The sequence below is a fragment of the Acomys russatus genome, chromosome 18 (assembly GCF_903995435.1).
Source record: "Acomys russatus chromosome 18, mAcoRus1.1, whole genome shotgun sequence".
Taxonomy (NCBI): domain Eukaryota; kingdom Metazoa; phylum Chordata; class Mammalia; order Rodentia; family Muridae; genus Acomys; species Acomys russatus.
Window position 1 is genome coordinate 8,494,748 of NC_067154.1, and position 20,069 is coordinate 8,514,816.

At 47.2% G+C, this 20,069-nt stretch overlaps 1 protein-coding gene across 1 annotated transcript in view; it reads left to right on the forward strand.

The window, feature by feature from the left end:
• The first annotated feature begins 1,216 nt into the window (after nucleotides 1-1,216).
• The window catches only part of Nuggc (nuclear GTPase, germinal center associated), a 39,380-nt gene continuing 20,527 nt past the window's right edge, over nucleotides 1,217-20,069 (forward strand). The window contains exons 1-9 of the mRNA XM_051161046.1: nucleotides 1,217-1,308; nucleotides 5,918-6,022; nucleotides 6,565-6,673; nucleotides 7,419-7,641; nucleotides 8,626-8,850; nucleotides 11,341-11,550; nucleotides 15,690-15,865; nucleotides 17,048-17,066; nucleotides 17,569-17,658. Of these exons, the coding sequence (XP_051017003.1) occupies nucleotides 1,266-1,308; nucleotides 5,918-6,022; nucleotides 6,565-6,673; nucleotides 7,419-7,641; nucleotides 8,626-8,850; nucleotides 11,341-11,550; nucleotides 15,690-15,865; nucleotides 17,048-17,066; nucleotides 17,569-17,658 (1,200 nt within the window). The 5' untranslated portion in view covers nucleotides 1,217-1,265. The remainder of the gene's footprint in view (nucleotides 1,309-5,917; nucleotides 6,023-6,564; nucleotides 6,674-7,418; nucleotides 7,642-8,625; nucleotides 8,851-11,340; nucleotides 11,551-15,689; nucleotides 15,866-17,047; nucleotides 17,067-17,568; nucleotides 17,659-20,069) is intronic.

Sequence of the window (20,069 nt, forward strand, 5' to 3'; positions counted from 1 at the left end):
CCAAGCACCAAGGCCGTTTTAGTCAGGTCGGATGCGCAAGGTGAACTAGGAATAGATCATCTCAACAGATGGGCTGTGATTTTAATTCGGGGGGTCATGTGTAAATAAGGCACCGTCTGCCTTATTTAGTGAGCCTGTCTTACTAAGGCCTATGAGACTAGTGGCGGCTGACACATCAGGAAGTTTTTGCATGTTTCAGAAGGGCTGGTGGCTCTGTTTTTGAAATGCACAGCTGAGTGCTCCCCCCACAGAAGCAATGGCTGCGGAGCATGAGGACTCAAGGGACTCCCCCTTGTGTTCCCCGTATTCTCATCTAGGTGGGCAGAGAGAGAGGCTCCCAGGCAGCGTGTGTCCATCTGCTCTGTGTGGTGTCCTCTATTCTGAGCCTCCGTAGGGCCCTGATTGTCCGTCTTCGTAGGCATGCCCTGCCTTGTCTGCCGGTGGCCTGGACACAGGCCAGCTCTTACACTTCTTTTAGAAGTTTTCATACTGCTGCCACCCACCTCCTGCAGATGCCCCACATGCCACAGGGCTGCCTATGATCAACCCTCAGTAAGGTGGCTTTCTGTTGAAGTGGGGTGCGGAAGGCCCACAAGACTGAGTTACTGTACCTCTCTCCCTCGCTCAGTATCCAGCAACAAAACTTCAAGCCCTGAGAAATGGCACCGTAGACATCCCAGCCTCAAGCTGACACTCGCTGGAAATAAACGTCACGGGCACAGGTTCAAGTTCCCCTGACCAGGGCACCGATCTTGCCCACAACAGCCGAAGAGAAGCGTAGACCTTGACCTCCACAGCTCTAGTCACCAGAGATTTATTCTCATCTCAGAATGAGTTAAAGACCCCAGGCTCTATCAGATTAAACCTCCGTGGATACCTGTGTGAGGAAGAACCAAGGAATTCATGTCGATCTCTGTCACATATAATGTCAGGGCTGCAGGAGGCATAGCAAGAGTTTCAAAGAGAAGTGAGAATACTCTCTGCTCTCTAGGATATTGATATCTAGTGGCAGATACAGAACACAAGCACGTTTGTGTATTCTCACTTTGGGAGGTTTGTGTTTTTGTTTTTTAATGAGACAGCATCTTGTTGTGTAGCTCTGGCTGACCTCGAACTTGCGACTCTCTTGCTCCAGTCTTTCAAGTAGTGGTTACTCCTCTCGGCTGCTTATTCTACCTTTAAAGTGTCCATCTTTCCTCTTTGTCCTTTGTCCTTTCAGGCTGGTTTTCCCAAGGAGGCAAAAGGAGCAACTGACGCAGCAGGAAATGGCTGAAACGGAGGCTTTGGTGGGTGTGACACCACACTCAGGTAACACCCATGAAATGGCCTTAAGTAGGACCAGGTCACTGTTGTCTGGTCAGAGGCTGAGACTGACCCCAGCTGCCATTCCTTGCTCTTTAGATTGATGTTCTTGTCTGATGACAGGTTAGTAAGAAACGGATGTCAATCTTTACAAACAGTAACTAAAGTAGCCTGTTCACAACAAAGGGGGCTGTCTCTCTATCAGTTAGGAATGTGAGGGCTCTTATCTTAAAAATAAAGTTTCTAGAACATGAGCTTGGACTCTCTGAAACCCAGGGAAGTGAACTCAGGCCCTTGGAATAGTAGCAGATGACTTACTTCTCTTTCTTTTTAAGGTGTATTTATTTATTATTATGTATACAGTGCTCTGCCTGCATGTACACCTGCGGGCCAGAAGAGGGCATCTGATCACATTACAGATGGTTGTGAGTCGCTAAGTGGTTGCTGGAAATTGAACTCAGGACCTCTGAAAGAGCAGTCAGTCCTCTTAACCTCTGAGCCATCTCTCCAGCCTGCAGGTGGCATTTCTTAGAAGGGGAGAGAAAGGCCTATGAAGTGTCTCACTGAAGGGCTAGTCCCATTGGAGTCAGTGTGGGCGGGGTTCCTCCCTCGATTGGCTGGTGAAAGGTCTCCTGGGCCACAGCAAGCATCTCTTTAGGAAGCCTAAGGGAGATAGCTCCCAGGTACAGGAATTAGGGTGCACCAAATCATCTTCCTTTTCAGAACTGAGGAGAAAAATATTCTTCATCACTATGGAAACAACAACTCCCTTGGGGGAAAGGGAGTCAACACCTCCAGGATTGTGTAGGTAGCAGCCATCACCTGAAGCCTGGCTGGACACACAAGAAGAACTGCGACTTCCAGGTCCTTTGGGCTGAGCTCAGAGCTAAAGAGGAGACAGACCCTTTGCGTTAGCAATGGTCCAAACTGACAGCAGCGCTACACCCGTTGGGTATCAGTTTTCAAAAGTGACGCCTCCTGATTCCATCTACCCTTCTTGCTTTATACTAGAATAATTCAATGTAGCTGGAAAAAGACAAGTGGATGCCCAAGCAAATGTAAGGAATAATAAGAGCTATGGCCCAATTTCAGGCCAGTTCATTCCAACTGCAGTTCAATATACCCATTCATGGCATAAATTCAAGATGGAACATTTTATCCTTTCCAGGTGGTTTTTCATTTTGGGAACTGAGAAAAGAATTGTAAACCTGTTCTTTTATCTGAATTCTTACCCCAGGCTCCCATTCACATGAGATGAGCTGCTGGGTCTTACAAAGTTGACATAAGGGCCCCGGGTAGATGGGCATGGCCTTGTTTTATGCATGGCTAAGAGACTGTGCGGACACTGCTCACACTAGAGTCCCTGAGTTACGAAGTAGACAGCCTTTTACACTACTCCATAGATGACTGTGCCTGCATCCTGGCATTTTGAGCTACTTCCTGGAACAGGGTCATCAGCATTTGGCCTACAGCTGTCTCAGGCCTTCTTCGAGGGGCACGCTCCTTTCTTCTCTGCCTCTTCCTCTCTGGCTGCAGCCACAGAGCCAGCAACCTCTTGGCATTTAGTTCTAATACAGTCCTCACGTTGGGCCTGGGTAGATTTTTCCGGTCGAGATCATTCACATCCTGGGATAGAAGGATACAGTGAACAAGCTTCTTCCCCCAGGACAGCAGAAGCACGAAGTGTCAGCCGTTCTTGCTTTGGCACATGTGTGGCTCTGCACTGGAATCTTCTGTGGTATATGAGCTGCCTCCAAAAGGGGGACAACTCACATCTGCAGCCCAGTGATGCAGTCTGGGGTTTCTCCTCCTCCTCCTTCTTCTCCTCCTCCTCTTCTTCCTCTTCCTTCTTCTCCTCCTCCTCTTCCTTTTTTTGAGTCAGGGTTTTTCTGTGTAACAGCTCTGGCTGTCCTGCACTCACCCTGTAGACCAGGCTGGCCTTGAACTCACAGTAATCCGCCTGCCTCTGCCTCCCAAGTGCTGGGATTAACGGTGTGTGCCACCATGCCCGGCACAGTCTGGGGTTTCTATGTAGGCTGCTACTCTGGGTCCCCCTGGGATGCCTTATCAGTCCATCAAGGACTGTGACCTTCTTAGGTCACACTCAGCTTTGGGGCATTAAACCCTCTTTACATGAGCTAAGAGTGGCACCTCTTAGGACCAGCTGCTCCAGTTCACTCCCATGGCCGTTTCCCTGGTTAACCAGCAAGTCCCAGGAGCACTGGGTTAGGAAAATTTTCAGCACTTCTGTCCCAGAAACCAAGCTATTACTCCTTTCTAGCCAGATAGCCCCCAATGAGGTATATTTTCTAAATCTAAAGCATAGCTTTCCTTAACTTTATGGCCCATGTCAGCTTTTCATCTCTAGTCAAGTCATCATGCAAGTGAATGACTCCTGCAGACTTCAAAGATCTGCTGCTCCAGGTCTCTATGTTTTCCTGCTCAAGGAAGTGACAGCAAATGTCTGCAGGTGAAGAAGCCTGGGGCAAGGTGGTTTCCCCATTTTAATCTCCAAAAAGCATTCTCTCTCTCTCTCTCTCTCTCTCTCTCTCTCTCTCTCTCTCTCTCTCTCTCTCTCTCTCTCTGTCTCTCTCTCTCTGAGACTGAGTTTCCCCTCTCTGTTCCCCTTCCCCCACCTCTCCTTCTCCCCATCCCATCCACTTCCCCTCTGTTTCTCTTCAGAAAGGGACAGGCCTCCCATAGATATCAGTGAGCTGTGGCATATCAAGTTGGCATATCAAGGTGCCTTAGCCACCTCCTCTCCTATTAATGCTAGTCTAGGTAACCCAGTAGAGAAAATGGTCCCAAAGGTAGACCACAGAGTCAGATACAGCTCCTGCTCCCATTGTTAGGAGTCCCACAAGAAGACCAAGCCATGCCCCTGTAGCACATGTGCAGAGGGCCCAGGTCAGTCCCATGCAGGCTCCCTGGTTCAGTCTCTATGAGCCCCTGTGAGCCCAGGTAGGTTGATTCTGTGGGTTTTCTTGTGGTGCCCTTGACCTCTCTGGCTGCTACAATCCTTATTAAGTCAGGACTTTTTTGTTGTGATATTAGGGACTGAACCCAGGACCTCATGCATCCTACTTAAGGACTATATCACTAAAGCTATAACCCCGTTCTTTTTTTTTTTCAACTTGTGTATGTAGACATGATGTGTGTGTGTGTGTGTGTGTGTGTGTGTGTGTTTGTATGTATGTACACATCCATGTGGGCAGATGTGCACACGAGCGCATAAACATGGAAGCCAGAGGCAAATATAGGCTGTTTCCCTCAGTTGCTGTTCACTTTATTTTTAAGTTTTATAAAATTGTTATTGATAAATCATCCAAATAATACACAATTTCCCTGTTTGTATAGTTTGGCAGATTTTAGTCCAGCATCCTCATAAGCCTATGGCACCATTGCCACTTTCTATTTTAGATTATTGTTTTGATCAACTTCATAGGTGCATATAATGCATTGTGATTATATTCCCACCTAATTGTTTTTTCTTTTGAGACAGTCTCTCACTGAACCTAAAGCTTACCAATGAAGCCAGGCTGACTGGCCAAGGAACTCAGGAGACCTGCCTTTCTCTGCCTCCACAGTGCTGGGATTAAAGCTGGCCCACTATAATTTTTATGTAGGTGCTGACGATGGGACTCTGGTCCTCATGCTGTGTCACAAGCACTTTACTGGCTGAGCCATCTCCCCAGTCCCTATTTGAGCCTTTCATTTTGAGATAAGCTCTTACTAGTTATCTCAGACTGGCCTAGAAATCACAATCTCCCTGTCTCATGAGTAGTTGGAAGTGCAGGCATGCAGCACCACACCCAGCTGAAAGGCTTCCATTGTACAGGGACCCTTTCAAACAGTTTCAAGCCTTCCCTTTTACCAGCCTTTAGCTTTACAGATGAGGAAGGACTGTGAGGCTTAGCAGAAGACTCTTGCCCTAGTTACATGCTTGCTTTTCCCCTCTGCTCTGTTTCTGGCGGAGGTCTTTTCTCATCTGAAAGGGCTCTGTTTCCCATCCTTAATCCTGCTCTGAGATTTCCCCTCCTCTCAGTTAGTGGATTTCCTAAAACTTACATTTGGTGAACAGCATCCAGCTACTTTGGTTTCTGAGGACACGCAAATAGAAGGTTGCACACATCTGGAGAGTAATGGTGGAACCAGATGTGTAGTGGTTAATATTAATCGTCAATTCAGAATCCCCTAGGAGACCAGCCTATGCGCATATCTGTGAGGGAGTTCCTGCACTGGGTTAACTGAGGTGGGAAGCCTCACCCTGAGTGTGGCTGGCATCATTCCCTGGGCTGGAGTCCTGGACTGAACACAATGACAGAAGTGAGCTGTGCCTTGCTGTACATCACTCCTGACTGCAGATACTATGTGACTGGCTACTTTGCACAGTTAATACAAAAGTAACTGACGTAAAGTGCAACAATTACAGTGACCTGAGAATTAGGTCCTAAATTGGGACAGTCCCTCCGAGCTGCTTTCCAAAAGCACTAGCAGGCAAGTGGGGCCGGCCGGGCTCTTCTGAAGCCTTCTGATTGTGTGCGTTGGTGGAGGTGAGGCAAAAATCCTTTGCCTGCCCTCAACCTGTAACTCTGTATATCCCATTTAGCCCTAGATGACTTCGATCTGTTTAAAGAACCCGTGAAGAAAAGGCGCAGGTCACATCGAGACCAGCAGTTCCAAGCATTTCCCTCTGCTGAGCAAAGCGCTCTTAAGGAATGTGAGTGTTGTGAAATGCTCGTGTGGCTTGTGGCAATACGGTTCTGTCTTTTGCAAATGTGTGCGCAGGCTCAGAGGGAAAGACAACGTTCCGTTCCAAAGGCAAGAAAACATCTCTGTAGAGTCTCTGCAGAGATCTGCAATTTGATCAGTTACCTCCAGGCTGCTCTGAAGAGGAGGGGCATTGTCAAAAGAGTCTTTTCCTGCTGAGAAGACAGTCTGCCGATGGCTAGCTAGGTGCCTTGGTGGGTGTTTACAGGACGGCATCTGCAGAAGAGAAGGATCTAGAAGGGCTGAAGTCTGTGGCGACACTTAAGTCAGTGCCTGTGCTAGGGAGACACAGAGTGTGCTGGTCTCTAGTGGTGGCCTATGGATGAGCACTTACCTCCAGCGGCAGATGGCTTGCTCGCAGCGCTGTGTCAATTGGCTTCTTGTCTCACTGAGTTTTCCCGCATCCCAGAAGTATTCAGCACCCTCCTTTGAAGAGTTGGTAGTCTTTCTCCTCTGGGTGCACCCTAGACAAGCTGTTTCTTTTGATTCCAGATGAAAAACTGGAGTCTCGGACCAGGAGGGTTTTGAGCAACGCTTATCAGAAGTTGATTCAGTCTGTCTTCCTAGACGACAGCGTTCCCAGCGGACTCAAGTACCTCATGTGAGTCTGAAGTCTGTGCCGTCCAACCCGATGCTGCCCCCTCCCCTAAGGAAAGCAGAAAGTTTAGTTAGAAACATTATAAAAGGATAGGGGAAATTCCTATGGCTGAGGGCTTTAAAAAAAAAAAAACACATTGATAGTAGCCATTTGTTGTGTGGTCACTGTTGACAGCTACTCTACTGCGCCCTTTACAAATCCACCGTTTCATTTCACCCGATGACATGGGAGCGAAATGTAAAGTGATTGTCCCATTTATACCGAAACGGATGCTCAGGGAGGCCAAGTCACGGAGCCAAGTCTCACTTGTGGATAACTGAAAAGTCTCCGAACCCAGCCAAGCCATGTGTCAGAGTTCATGAATTGTTAATGTAGAACTGGCTCAGGAGCCCCCAGTAAAGTCAGGGAATCGTTGGCCTCGCTCGAGGGACTCTGGGTTGGTCCTCAGACTTCTGCACGAATTTTGTTAGGGACAAGAACATGCAGTTTCCATGGAACACAAGCAAGGGTGTCTCTCGTCTATGCGGACAGTACAACGTTAGTGGAGAGCTCATGTTTCCAAGCATTTTTACCTACTCCCATTTGCTCCCCGGCCCCAGTCTACATACTAAACAGGGAGTGATAGTCCCCTTTGGTCAGAGAAAGGAAAGATGCAGTGAGCTGCCGAGGACCAGACCATGTGGTTTCTTTGCACTCTGTCCTGATGTGCTTTGTTTCACACTTAATACGCATTCTGGAATGGATGCAGAAACCGGCTTCTTGCCTTGATTGAAAAACCCCCACTGGAGCCGGTCTACGTGGGGTTCTTGGGAAACACCGGAGCTGGCAAGAGCTCTCTCATCAATGCCCTCATCCAGCAAGCGATGTTTCTACCAGTGTCTGGAGAAAGCGTTTGCACATCCTGCATCGTACAAGTGAGCTCTGGTTGCTGTGAGCAGTATAAAGCCAAAATCCACCTCCTGTCCGACCAGGTATGCCGGCCTGCCCTCCCTTCTTAGCTTTTTCTTCTTTCTTTTCTTCTCTCCCCAGATGATTGCAATTATATTCATTATAAGTGCAGCACAGGGCTGGGGAGGCGGCTCAGTGGGTAAAGTCCTCATGTGAAAGCACACGGACTTAAGTTTGGACCTTCAGCATCCACGAAGGGTAGAAGAGCCAGCTGTGTCTTCTATAACCCCAGTGTGGGGGAGACAGAGATGCTGAGTGGCCAGCCAAGTAGTGAGCTCCAGGTTCAGTGAGAGATCCTGTCTCAATCAATCCATCAGGTGACTGAGGAGAGCATCTGACACCAACTCCTGCCTTCACACACATGTCCACATGTCCACATGTCCACAAATCCCTATAGCTCACTTATCTAATTAAGCATATTGAAGTGAGAGTGCTCTGCAGCGTGACATGGGGGCTTTTGACTCAGGTCTCGAGGAAATTCCTTGTGGGACCCTTGGGCCCACCATTCCCCTTTAAGTCCCCGTTTCCACATTGTTCCAGTTTCCTTTCTGTTTGTGGCAAACATCATGACAAAGAATAACTGAGGGGAGGGAAGTGTTTATTTGGCTTGCACTTTCAGGTCACAGTCTGTCACTGAGGGAAGATTGGTCGGGAACTCAAAGGCCAGAAACTGTAGAAGTCCCTGGCTGGGTCACGGGCTCATCCTCAAGTTTCTTTGTATGTAGCACTTGCCCCGAAATGGCTTCACACACAGTAGACTTGACGCTTTTCCTTCAGTTCGGAAAATCAAGATGGCCCCTCACAGACATGGCCACAGTTCTCCCTTGAAGTTTCTGGTCTCAGCGGACTCCAGACTGTCAAGCCACCCAGGACACTCATGGGCTTTGGGGTAGCTGATTTAGGTCTCTGCTTGTAACCTCTGGCCCTCTTTGGTGCCTTGTGATCCCCTGTTCCTCCATTACCATCCCCTCCACCACGAGCTGTGTGGCCTTGCTCTGCCTTGGCAGGAGTGGAAGGCAGAGCTGAAGGACTTGACTAGGCTCCTGCACCGAGCTGAGGGGCCCTGGGCAGAGGAGACGGATATGTGGGACGATGCAGCAGAAGAAGCTGCGTGGAAGCTGCAGACGCTCTATGGCCGTGGGGCAGAAAGGAGGCACTATGAGGACTTGCTAAGGATGAAACCCAGAGGGAGGATTCCCACCTCGAGAACCATCACTCTCAAGGCAGAGGAGGTAATGCCAAGACTTATTTTTCCTTATTATAGGTCTTGCGTGTAACACTTGACTCCAGCCAGGGCAATTGTCCAAGGCACAGCAATTTTTATTAGAAATAAACCGGTACCCAAGTCAGAATTATCCACCATCCAAGGTATCTTTCATTATTTATGCCTAAAGATAGCAACCTTTGATTTCCAAATGGAGTTTTTATGCTTAGAAAAGACTACAGTCAGTTGAAAATTAATTTGGGATGACTTTGAATGAAAATGAAATATATTTATTATATTATACCTATCCATTATATCTTATAGCATTCATTCTATAGTATATAATATATTATTGTAAATACATATAATTATATAAAGGCTTGTTCAAATAAACTTTGCTCATTTTTCTCATAAAAGACATTTGGAAGCTGCGTGTGGTGGCGCATACCTTTAATCCCAGCACTCGGGAGGCAGAGGCAGGTGGATCACTGTGAGTTTGAGGCCAGCCTGGTCTACAGAGTGAGTCTTGGACAGCCAAGGCTACGCAGAGAAACCCTGTCTCAAAACAAAACAAAACAAAACAGAAAACAAAAAACAATGACAACAAAAGACATTTGGAGGCAGTAGGGGTCTTAGAAAGATTTACATCTCTGTAGTCTCCTTGGCCTTCCATGGTGCTTGTTCCCTCTTAGTCATAAGGTTGCTGCTGAAGTGCCAGACATCGCAGCTAGTCTCATGGACAGAAGCAGATGAATGTTGGTACCAAATGCATCTCCCATTTTAGGAAGTGAGAACATTCCCAGAAACACCCTTGATAAATTTGTTGGTGTCTTTCATTGTTCAGAATTGGGCTGGGTGGTGCTTCTTGGCTGCTCTAGAGAAAGCAGGACCCTGGCGTGTCCTGAGTGACTTAGATAAACCTCATTCCCCATGGCTCTCCAAAAGGATGGACATCCCGACTGATACGAATGAAGACTGGGAAGCTCACCCTACTTTCAGAATTGGCAGATATTTTATTAAGCAGAAATTCAGAATCTATATTAAGACAAAATATCTGTGAAGCCAACACTCAATTTATAAACATTGTACATTAAAAAAAAGCCTAAGGTCCTCCCTCCCCGCACCGCCGCAGCCCCAGGGGCCAGTGAAATGGCTCAGCAGGTAAAGGTGTCTGCCATCAAGCCTGCAACCTGAATTTGATGCCTGAAACCCATAAACTGGAAGGAGGGAACTGACTCCTGGAAGTTGTCCTCTGACTTCCACATGTGCCCTGTGGCATGCATATGTGTGAACTTACATGTGTGTGTGTATGTGCATGTGTGGTTATGCTCTCATGCACACACATGTGCATACACACACACACATACACACACACAATTTTAAGCAATCTTTTAAAAAGAAACTTTATTCATTTTCTGTTTTTTTCTGGATCATTCAGTAGCCTTTGATCAACAGTGGCCACCATATATCCCAGCTTTTCTGCTCTCAGAAGTATTTCAGTTGAGAATTATGGCCCTGACTGCCAGGATGAATGTATCATTGTTCCCAGATGTATCTAAGCAGGAACAGGAGCTGGAAACTTCCCCTGTCTCACTTCCTGTTGTTGAAATGTTCTAGAAAAGTCTACATATCAAGTGGGTTTTTAAAAAATGTATATACTTGGAAGTTTTTTTCTTTTAATCTTTTAAAAGATCAATTTTATGATCAATTTTTAATTTGGGAAATATGATCATTACATCATGATTAATTTTCTATAATTATCCACGATATTTTCAGTAATTAAATTCTTCACAGTTGCCTTTTGCCATGTGGAGAAAATATGCTCTAAGCAAAATTTAGAAAATTGCATCAATTTTAGAAGCAAATGGAATTTGGGGGATAAATTTAGTATCCTATAACTTTTTCTGGAGTCCTCGTCCAGCTGAGTTGGAAGTTAGGCAGCTTTCTAATATTCCAAACTGCATTGAACTCACTGTGTAGGCAAAGATGGTCTTGAACCCTGGAGTCTTTTGTCTCCATCTCCTGAGTGTTAGGATTACACACATGTGCCAGCATGCCCAGCTTATGCAGTACAGCAACCAAACCCAGGGCTTTACGCATGCGAGACAAGCACTCTGTCAACTGGGCTATACTCCCAGCCCCAACTGAATTCTACATACTTATTTTTTAGTGTTTGCGTGAGTGCGTGCGCGCGTGTGTGTGTGTGTGTGAATGCACACCCACAGAGTCTGGAAGAGGGTGTGGGATTCCTTGGAGCAGGAGTTATAGGCAGCTGTGAGTTGCCCAATGTGGTTGCTGGATCTGAACACTGGGCCTCATGACTGAGCAGCAAGTGCTCTCATCCACTGAGCTAGCCCTGACTAAGTTAAGGAGCCTGAACTTGCTGATCTTCAGTCCCCAGGCTCTCGGTGTCTAGGTCCTTGCAGAGATCCCTGGGCTTCCTGGTGTCTGTTGCTTAAGGCAGTCTCACCTTCCCTTAGCAGCATGCTTGGTACATGCCACCTGTCTTCCTCTGCAGGCTGGAGAGCTGTCTGCCAAGCTAGACCCCTACATCCGGACTCAGAGGAGAGACTGGGATGGAGAATCAGCCGAGACACAAATCTGGCCTTTGATCAAATATGTGGAAGTGATTCTTCCCAAATCTGCACTGATCCCAGAGGGAGTTGTCCTGGTGGACATTCCAGGCACAGGTGACTTCAACAGCAAGAGGGATGAGATGTGGAGAAAGGTGATTTTTCTTTTCACAATGGTTTTCCCTCTTCCCTCTGCTCCTCTGCTCTCTTCAAAAAAACAAGCTGGGATTTTGTGAGCTTGATGGCATTAAATTCTTTCATTTTCTGTGTTGTGGTGTTGAACAAGGCAGGGGGTGTGCATGGATGTCCACAGAAACCAGGGAAGAAAAAATTGGCAGGGGAGGTTGGGTAGCTGGGACAAGAGTAAGTGACATATGAGAAAGGTAGCAGCAGAGAGGCCTACAAGGACACAGAGGCAAGGGAGAAGGAGGTGTGAGCCCCACGGGGGCTCTTTAGTTACTCACTCTTCTGTTGCTGTGATAGACTGTCCAGACTAGGGCTGGAGAGATGGCTCAGAGGTTAAAAGCACTAGTTGCTCTTCCAGATACCGCTAGGTCAATTCCCAGCACCCACATGCAGCTCACAACTGCCTAATAATTCCAGTTCCAGAAGATCTGGCACCTTTACACAGACATACATCAGTGTACATAAAAATAAATAAATCTTTTTTTAAAAGACAGCAAAAAAACAAACAAACAAACAAAAAAACAAAAAAACCCAACCAAAACCATTAAATCTGAAAACAAAACAAAACAAAACCCTGGGTGTGTGTGGGGGGGGGGGGGGGGGGGGTGGGGAGAATGTCCTTACAAACACCAATATGGGGAAGAAAGGACTTGTTTGGCTTACAGTTCACCATGACAGAGATGGCACGGTGCTGGGAGCATGGGGCCTTCCTGGTAGTCAGGAAGCAGAGGGATCACATTGCATCCTCACACAGGAAAGAGAGACAGAGACAAACAGACATGTGGACATACACTCATGAGAGAGACATACACACAGACAGACAGAGACAGAAAGACCGATAGAGACAAACAGATATATAGACATACACTCATGAGAAAGACAGACAGACAGACCAGAAAGTGGGGTTAGGCTAGCCAAAAGGCTCTGTAATCTCCCCAGCCATCACCCCCTTCTGGTAACTAAGTCTTCAAACACATGAGCCTGTGGGAGGGACTGCCCACTCGAACCATAGCAGAGACCCAGAGTGCATGGCACAGAAGTCAGCTGACAAGAGCCAAGAGTCTGCATCCATATTGGCAGGGTGGGGAAGGATGGTGCTCCTCGGGGCCAGAGGGAAGGTCATGGGTGTGTGGAAGAGGGAGAAGACAGAAGCCAAGCCTGGAGGCGCTCACTGCCTCTGTCCTGCTGCTTCTGAGAGGCCAGAAGGAAAAAGGAAGAGTAGGTTGTTCCCTAAAGAAAGAGAAAGGGTGGTGGGAACACAGGACCCCAGCTGGATGGGGACAGGGATGGAAGACCAAAGAACTCTTGCAACTCTGCCTGTATTGTCGTGAACACCGAGTGAGTGACCTTGGCCGACTTGACAGTGGAAACAGTGCTAGTTCAGAGAAGGAAAGGAACTTGTTCAAGGCTAGCACGGGATGGAGAGTCACTGATAATCAAGTTTCCTGATTGATCCCCAAGGTTCTAGTCTCCCCGTGCCCTGCCCATTTTTTCTTGTCCTTTAGGATGAGCTACTCCATGACCTTTGCCCTGGTCAGTGGCTCGAGACTGGCCATGTGAACTTTAGTTTCTCCCGGGTCTTGGCCCCGAACCTTGTCTAGTTTCAGGCAAGTGGAGTGACAGCTAGAGATGGGCTGGCTCTTCCCCTGGGTGGAACATGGTTGCAGCTAGTTTGGATGTACTGGGCAGCTTATCAAAGCTAGCGGATCTGGTCTGGAACGTGCTCTCAGAAGGTTGGCTACAGTGACAGGCTGGTTCCCAGAGTGCTTTGCCTGGCCTCACTCCCCTGCATTCCTGAGGGATTTTTTTTTTTTTTTTGACAGTCTCTCACAGGAAGTAACTAAAGGCACTTTCCCCCCAGAAAAAACAGACTATAAGGGCAAAGGCCCATTGCTGCCAGCTCTGCTGTCCCTAAAATGATGACGACAAATTTAGATGTCCTTGCTCTGCCACCTAGAATGTTGTTGTGAGGCTTTGGAGATTGTTACCTAACTTTTGGATGCTCACTTTCATCTCTGGGAGGGATGAGAGTGGGGTTGGCAGAGTGCCATCTCACCGCTCTTCTGAGGTCTGGTTGAGTTTGCTTTAAATGTGGTTTTGGTTTTTTTTTCTCTCTCTGTGTCCTCTACAACTGGAGCCACAACCAGATTCTGGTAGTCAGGGGCTTAGAGTGGGGTTTGACATTTAAGCACAGGCAGATTTTAGGACTGCTGTCATTATTCCCTCTTAGGACATGTTTGTTGCACATCTGTGTCTTGCTTGGACACAGAGAAGACAAGGGTGAACGAGGCCCTGTCCTCAAGGGGCTCCCACACTTCAGCCTACAGTCTTCCATACCAAAGACTTCCATACACACCTTACCCACTGTGGATGCTGAAGAGTCCCAAGTCTCTAGGTTAACTCTAATTTGGAAACCAGGAGGGGGCAGCAGCGAGCAGTTTTATATTGGTGTCTACATGTGGATCCTGACTAAGGAGGGTCAGGGTGCAAGTGTGTATGGCCCTGGGTGGTTCCTTTACTTCTCAGGGCCTGGCTTCTTCTCTTTAGAGGGCTTTGTCTAACGCATAGGCCGTATTTTTTAACCCATGATCTATGGATCAGAAGACTTGGGATCAGAGAGAGGGGGGGAGGCACAAGCAAATGCATCGCTCCGGTGCAAGCCGAGCACTTCTGTGCTTAAACTCAAGAGCCCTGGACCCCTTCAAACATTTGCCATGCGCTGGAGTCTGCGTAAAGGTGCTGGGGCTGCCTTTTCACAGATAGAGGAGTGGGGCAGTGTGGGACAATGTACCTGGGCCACAGCAGGTGGCTTAGGAAATTGGTCTAACCACAAAGTCGACCACTCATCAGCAGCTGTGCAGCCTTGGGGGAAAACTAATATGAGACTCGCTGCTGTTAATTCAAGGTCTCTCAACCTCATAATGTTTGAAGTCGGATAACTCTTTGTTACAGGAAGGTCTTCTGGACATTGTAAGGTGTTTAGCCTCTAGCTGTCAGTGTCCCAAGCTGTAAAAATTAAAAACATCTGCAGAGAGACTGCAGAAATGGCTCAGCAGCTAAGAGCACTTGCTGATGCTTTTGCAGAGGACCTGAGTCGGATTGTCAGCATTTTTGTTGCTGGGCTCACAACTGCCTGTAGGTCCAGTTCCAGAACACTGGATACTCTTCTTGCCTCTGTAGGCACCCACACACACATGGCACCCACCCACCCACACACACCCACCCACACACACACACACATGCATGTAAATGAAACATCCTTTGAAAATATCTTCAGATATTTCCAGATGTCCTCTGGGGTATAGGGTCTCCCCTTGTTAACACAATTGACATTAATCAGAATAATGAAAATAGTAATTCTCTAATCACAAATTCCTCATACACTTATGTTCAACATACCGTGTTGAAAAACTGAAAATCATCTTGTTTTTTGAGTCAGATCAGCATTTCACATATACAGAGATGAGACAGACAATTCAATGAGAAACATGCCACAGGGGAATGCGTAATTGTCAAACAGAAGATGATCATTTAATAAAGCAGCATTGATGCTACTATATTACGTTTGTTGGCCTTTGAAGCATGAATTATATATAGGGTTTCTTGCTGGGTGACCAAAGGTAGTTTTGAAGAACTCTCCCCCAGAGGGTAAGTGACTGATGGGTCCAGATCTGGAGGCCTGAGTTGTAGAACTCTGTCAGTCATTGTACAGGAAGCTGGGAGTTCTGGTGGGTCAGGTGATTGAGGTCCTGTGGACTCCAAGATGCAAGGCACAGTGAGCCCTTCCCTTGAGATAACAGAGAACTGCTCTGAGCAGTCTGAGAGGAGCTGTAGTGGGGAAGTGAGCTGTGTCAGATGTCCAGGAGAAGTGGTCTGCTCATCTGTGGTAAACCAGCGCAGAGCCTCAAAAGACAAGCAGAGACCAGGCGAAGCCTGTGGCTGGTGCACACACGAGGGCCCATGAGCCGTTTTCTTTGCTGGTGGAGTGGGAGCTCTAAGCTAGAGGCAGGGGTGGGGAAGGAAGAGTGAAACATCCATCACTGAACCACCATCTCCATAACTAAGATGTCACTTACATTCTGACCCTTGCTGTGGCAATGTCCTCCAGACTATCGATAAGTGTTCTGTGATCTGGGTGATCAGCGACATAGAGCGAGCCTCTGGAGGAAAGGCCCATGAGGACCTTCTGAACGAGAGCATCAAAGCCTGCCAGCGTGGCTTCTGCAGGGACATAGCCTTGGTGGTCACCAAAACCGACAAACTTCAGTTGCAGGAATATCTCAGGTATTGTGCTGCGGGTCATCCAGTCTGGGGACTTTCTTTTCTGGGTCCTGATTATGAAAGTGACAATATAACTTCATCTCAGGCTTCTTCAGGTGACTGTTGGGGATGAAAGAGGAGTCCATGTGACTTGTTGAGATGCTAAGATGCCTGGGTCAGTTGGTTCAAGAGTCTGGGTCATGTGACACTCCTAGGGCAGCTGTTCTGTGCCAAGCCACTATCTTCTATGCAACTCTGTGGTGCCACTCAAGTGCACAGTGTGAAAATAATGCTTCCTCTCCCCAGAGACACAGAAATGTAGGTTTCCCGACACTAGGAGGAACATATCATAAATCTAGCCAGCCTTGGGGTAGCTTCCCAGTGTTAGCTTTTACTTCTGTATTGTTTATCTTAGAGATTTTTAACTCAAAACTTGAGAAGTTTGGCCCAAAGTTTTCAGAGCACCAGTCTAATCTAGAGAGTTTGGTGGAAATTAAGAGGCGTCTTCATTTCTATGTAGCTTTGCCCCCCTCCCCCAATTACTAGGGAGACGGGAGACTTGTCTTCCATATTGGGATGCCTCTGAGAGTGATACACTGCTGAGCACACAGCATGAGGTCACAAGATGCAACCGGTCACTGGAAATTCCCTGCTGTCGCAGGAGCCTCTTCACCTGTCCCCTGCACATGCCTCCACGGCTCTCCACAGCTCAAGCCTGACTGACTTCTCTGAGTGGCTTTTTCCCCCTTTTCTTTCTTTTTCTCTAATGGTCGAGGTCATAATCCTAGCTTCATCCTTCACCCCCTACAATTTGCCCTGCCCCAGTGTGAAATCTGCAAGGCACTGAGGATCACCTAATTTCTGAGTCCACTGTGTAAAAGAGGCCTAAGGAAGGAGAGAGACAAGCCCAGTGCCACATGAGCCCAGACTAAGAGGGCCACCTTCTGCCTGGGACAGGGAGTGACATTTCTGAGTGCAAAATACTGGCTAACTGTTAAGAAATAAAGGCCTCCTTCCCAAGATGTCAGAAGAGGGGGGAGGGTGGGGAGGGAGGAAGGGAGGGAGAGAGAGACAGAGTTGAGTCAAAGAGCTTATACAATGGGTGGGGGCATGTCTGTCTGTCTATGCAGCTTTCAAGCAAAGTTGTAACTTTGCTAGGGCACAAAAATGAAAGTTTAGTCATTGTGACATTTCATTTCATTTCAGGGAAAGAAAGATGGGAAATGTAAGTATGGACCAACTATTTTAAAACAGATTTGTGCATGTGCATGTGCGTGTGTGTGTGCGTGTGTATGTGTGTGTGTGTGTGTGTGTGTGTATGCGCTCATGCGCCTGCACACGTGAGTGTGCATATGTGTATGCGTGTGCGTGCATGTGCACGTGTGTGCCTGTGTGTGTGTGTGTGTGCTATATAAGTGTGGTTGCCTGTGGTGGCCAGAGAGGATAATGGATCTCTGGAGCTGGATCTACATGCAGTTGCGGATGCTGGGAACCAAGCTCAAGTCATCGGAAATAGCAACAGGTGCTCTCCACCACTGAGCCATCTCTCTAGCATCTGGACCAGTGATTTCTAAATAATGCCTTTTATGGCTGGTACTACAAAATCCTATATGTGAACATTTGAGTCTCTGGGCCAAATGATGGCAGCTAAAAACAATGTGCATTCATCTCTTTACCACTGCTGATAACCCTAGCCTCTGGCTGCTTTGTTTTCTTTCCTAATTTAGCAAGCTATCCGAAGTCAGAGAGAGGCTGTTTTGCAAAGAAATGAGCTAATCAAACTACAGAGGACTAGACTTCTCGAGGAGAAACTGAAGGTGAGTTTGCAGGGTTTGCTGCACGTTCTTCTGTTTCTCAGTCCCCAGATGCAGAGAAACAGACACATGTGCATTTGGTCCTTTGTGGTATCAAGGTTAAGATGCAGAGAAACACATGTGCATTTGGTCCTTTGTGGTATCAAGGTCAAGAGCTTTGGAGTAGACAATTTAGACTTCAGTTTAGCCCTACTGCTTGGTGACGCCTGTGACCTTAGGCGTGTGATAGTACCTCTTTGCACCTCCACTTCCTTGTCTGTAAAATGGAGAGCTAGTATTATCTCCCTTGTGATTACTGGCATGACTAAAGGAGAAGTCTGTCTCCTGGGAAAGTTGGGGTTGACTAAGTACAGTGTTTGGGGGGGTGCTCTCTGGGAACAAGTGTCTAAGTCCCAGTGGCAGCCGGGGAAGGTGATTCTAGGGAAAGGTGATTTGGGGACATTCCCAGTTTCTTGGGAATAATAACAACAACAATGATAAAAACATGAGTCTTAGGCTAGGAAGAAGGCTCAATCATAAAACAATTGCTCTGAAAGCACGGGGGGGCCTGAGTTTGGGTCCCTCACACCCATAGAAAACTGATGTGACTACATGCAGCTGTAGGCTGTAGACCCAGCTGTGCGGGCCAAGACAGGCAAACGTTAGTGGCTTGCTAGTCAGACAATAATCTCCAGGCTCACTGAGAGGCTATCTCAAAAAACTAGGTGGAGAGCAATAAAGAAGAAAGTCTGTGTCGATCTCCAGCCTCAATTTATGTACGCATTCTAGAGCACACCCCACGTATACTACACCACGCGTGCTCGCACGCACACACACACACGCGCGCGCACATACACACACACACACACACACACACCACGTGAACCAACAGTCTTTAGGGTAGGAGTACTCAGAGCAGAGGCAAGAATACAGTGACAACATGTGGCCATGTCTGACAAATTACAAAGTAAAGCTGGAGGTACAGTAAGTATTCCGTGGAAACCGTAGTGTTTTCTTCACTTATTTTTACTGCTTTATCGACAAAATAGGACAAACATAAACTTGTCCTAATAGTTTCATATGACTGTAAAACATAAACCTATTTAGAGAGGAAACCTAACTGCCATGGCATAAATGGCGTGTCTGAGGATGTTTGCTCCCATAGATGTTAGGGGTTTGCCTGGGTGAATTCTTCAGTCCCAGTTTAGCCAATAGTATCTTGACTTCCATAACACAGAAGCAAAAAACGCATGTTATACCACGTAGAATCTCACATGCCAAAGCTTATGCTGCCAGCTCTGGGTGATCAGGCCTCTGGCATGAGCCGAAGTCTTCTGCCGGACAGTTGGATGCCAGTTTCCACGAGGCGACAGCTCAGCAAAGCTGCTCTGAATCTCTTGAGTTACTCTTGCTGGCAGAGAGAAACATGCATTTTATGAGGTCCTAATCGGGTTATCTCTTGGAACTGGAAAGGCATAGTTCTTCAGTGCTCAGTTCACAGCTGTGTTTATTGCTAATGGAGGTGGCACATTGATTTGCATGAGTTGAGATCTGGCCAGCAGTGTGGCAGCAGCGTGCAGCTCTGCTGTAGTTCTTGGCATTGGAATGCAAGCACTTTGGAGGCTGCAACCCACTCGTGTCCCCACCCATGGCTCAGTGATGGACTGACTCTCTAGCCACTTTGAAACGTCATTTGCAAAACTTTCATTCCTACTATATGTCTTTGGAGCAAATTTCATTTCGCTTCTTGAAAACATGAGGGTGCTGGGCATGGTGGCTCACGCCTTTAATCCCAGCACTTGGGAGGCGGAGGCAGGCAGATCGCTGTGAGTTCGAGGCCAGCCTGTCTTGAAAAAAAAAACAAACAAAAAACAAAAAAGAAAGAAAGAAAAAGAAAAGAAAAAGAAAAGAAAATAAGAGGGTGAGGTAGAATAAAGTAGCCATATAATAGTTATATAATAGATTTTAAGTTATATAAGTGAGAATTAGAAAAAAAATCAGGCGAAAGGCTCTAGAGAAAGTGAGATAAAGGACTTAGGAATGAATGTGTCAGAAGTGAGAGAGGATTAGGGAGAAGAGAGCTGGGAAAGAAGAGCATACAACAGTTTCAACACAGCAGAGAAGTAGTCAGGACACCCCTCCCCAAATGCTGGGGGACCGGTTAGAAGGTCCCCGTGAGCATACATCAGTGGAAAGACTGTGTAGGAAGTGGGACTGTGGTGTGTCATGCTAGCTGAGAGAAGAGAGGAGGGCCTCTCTCTGTCTTTCTCTGTCTCTCTGTCTGTCTCTCTGTCTATCTCTCTCTCTGTGTCTCTGTCTCTCTCTCTGTCTGTCTGTCTGTCTCTCTCTCTCTCTCTCTCTCTCTCTCACACACACACACACACACTCATACATGCTATTGTGATTGTGCATACATTTCCCTCCTGTTTCTTTTT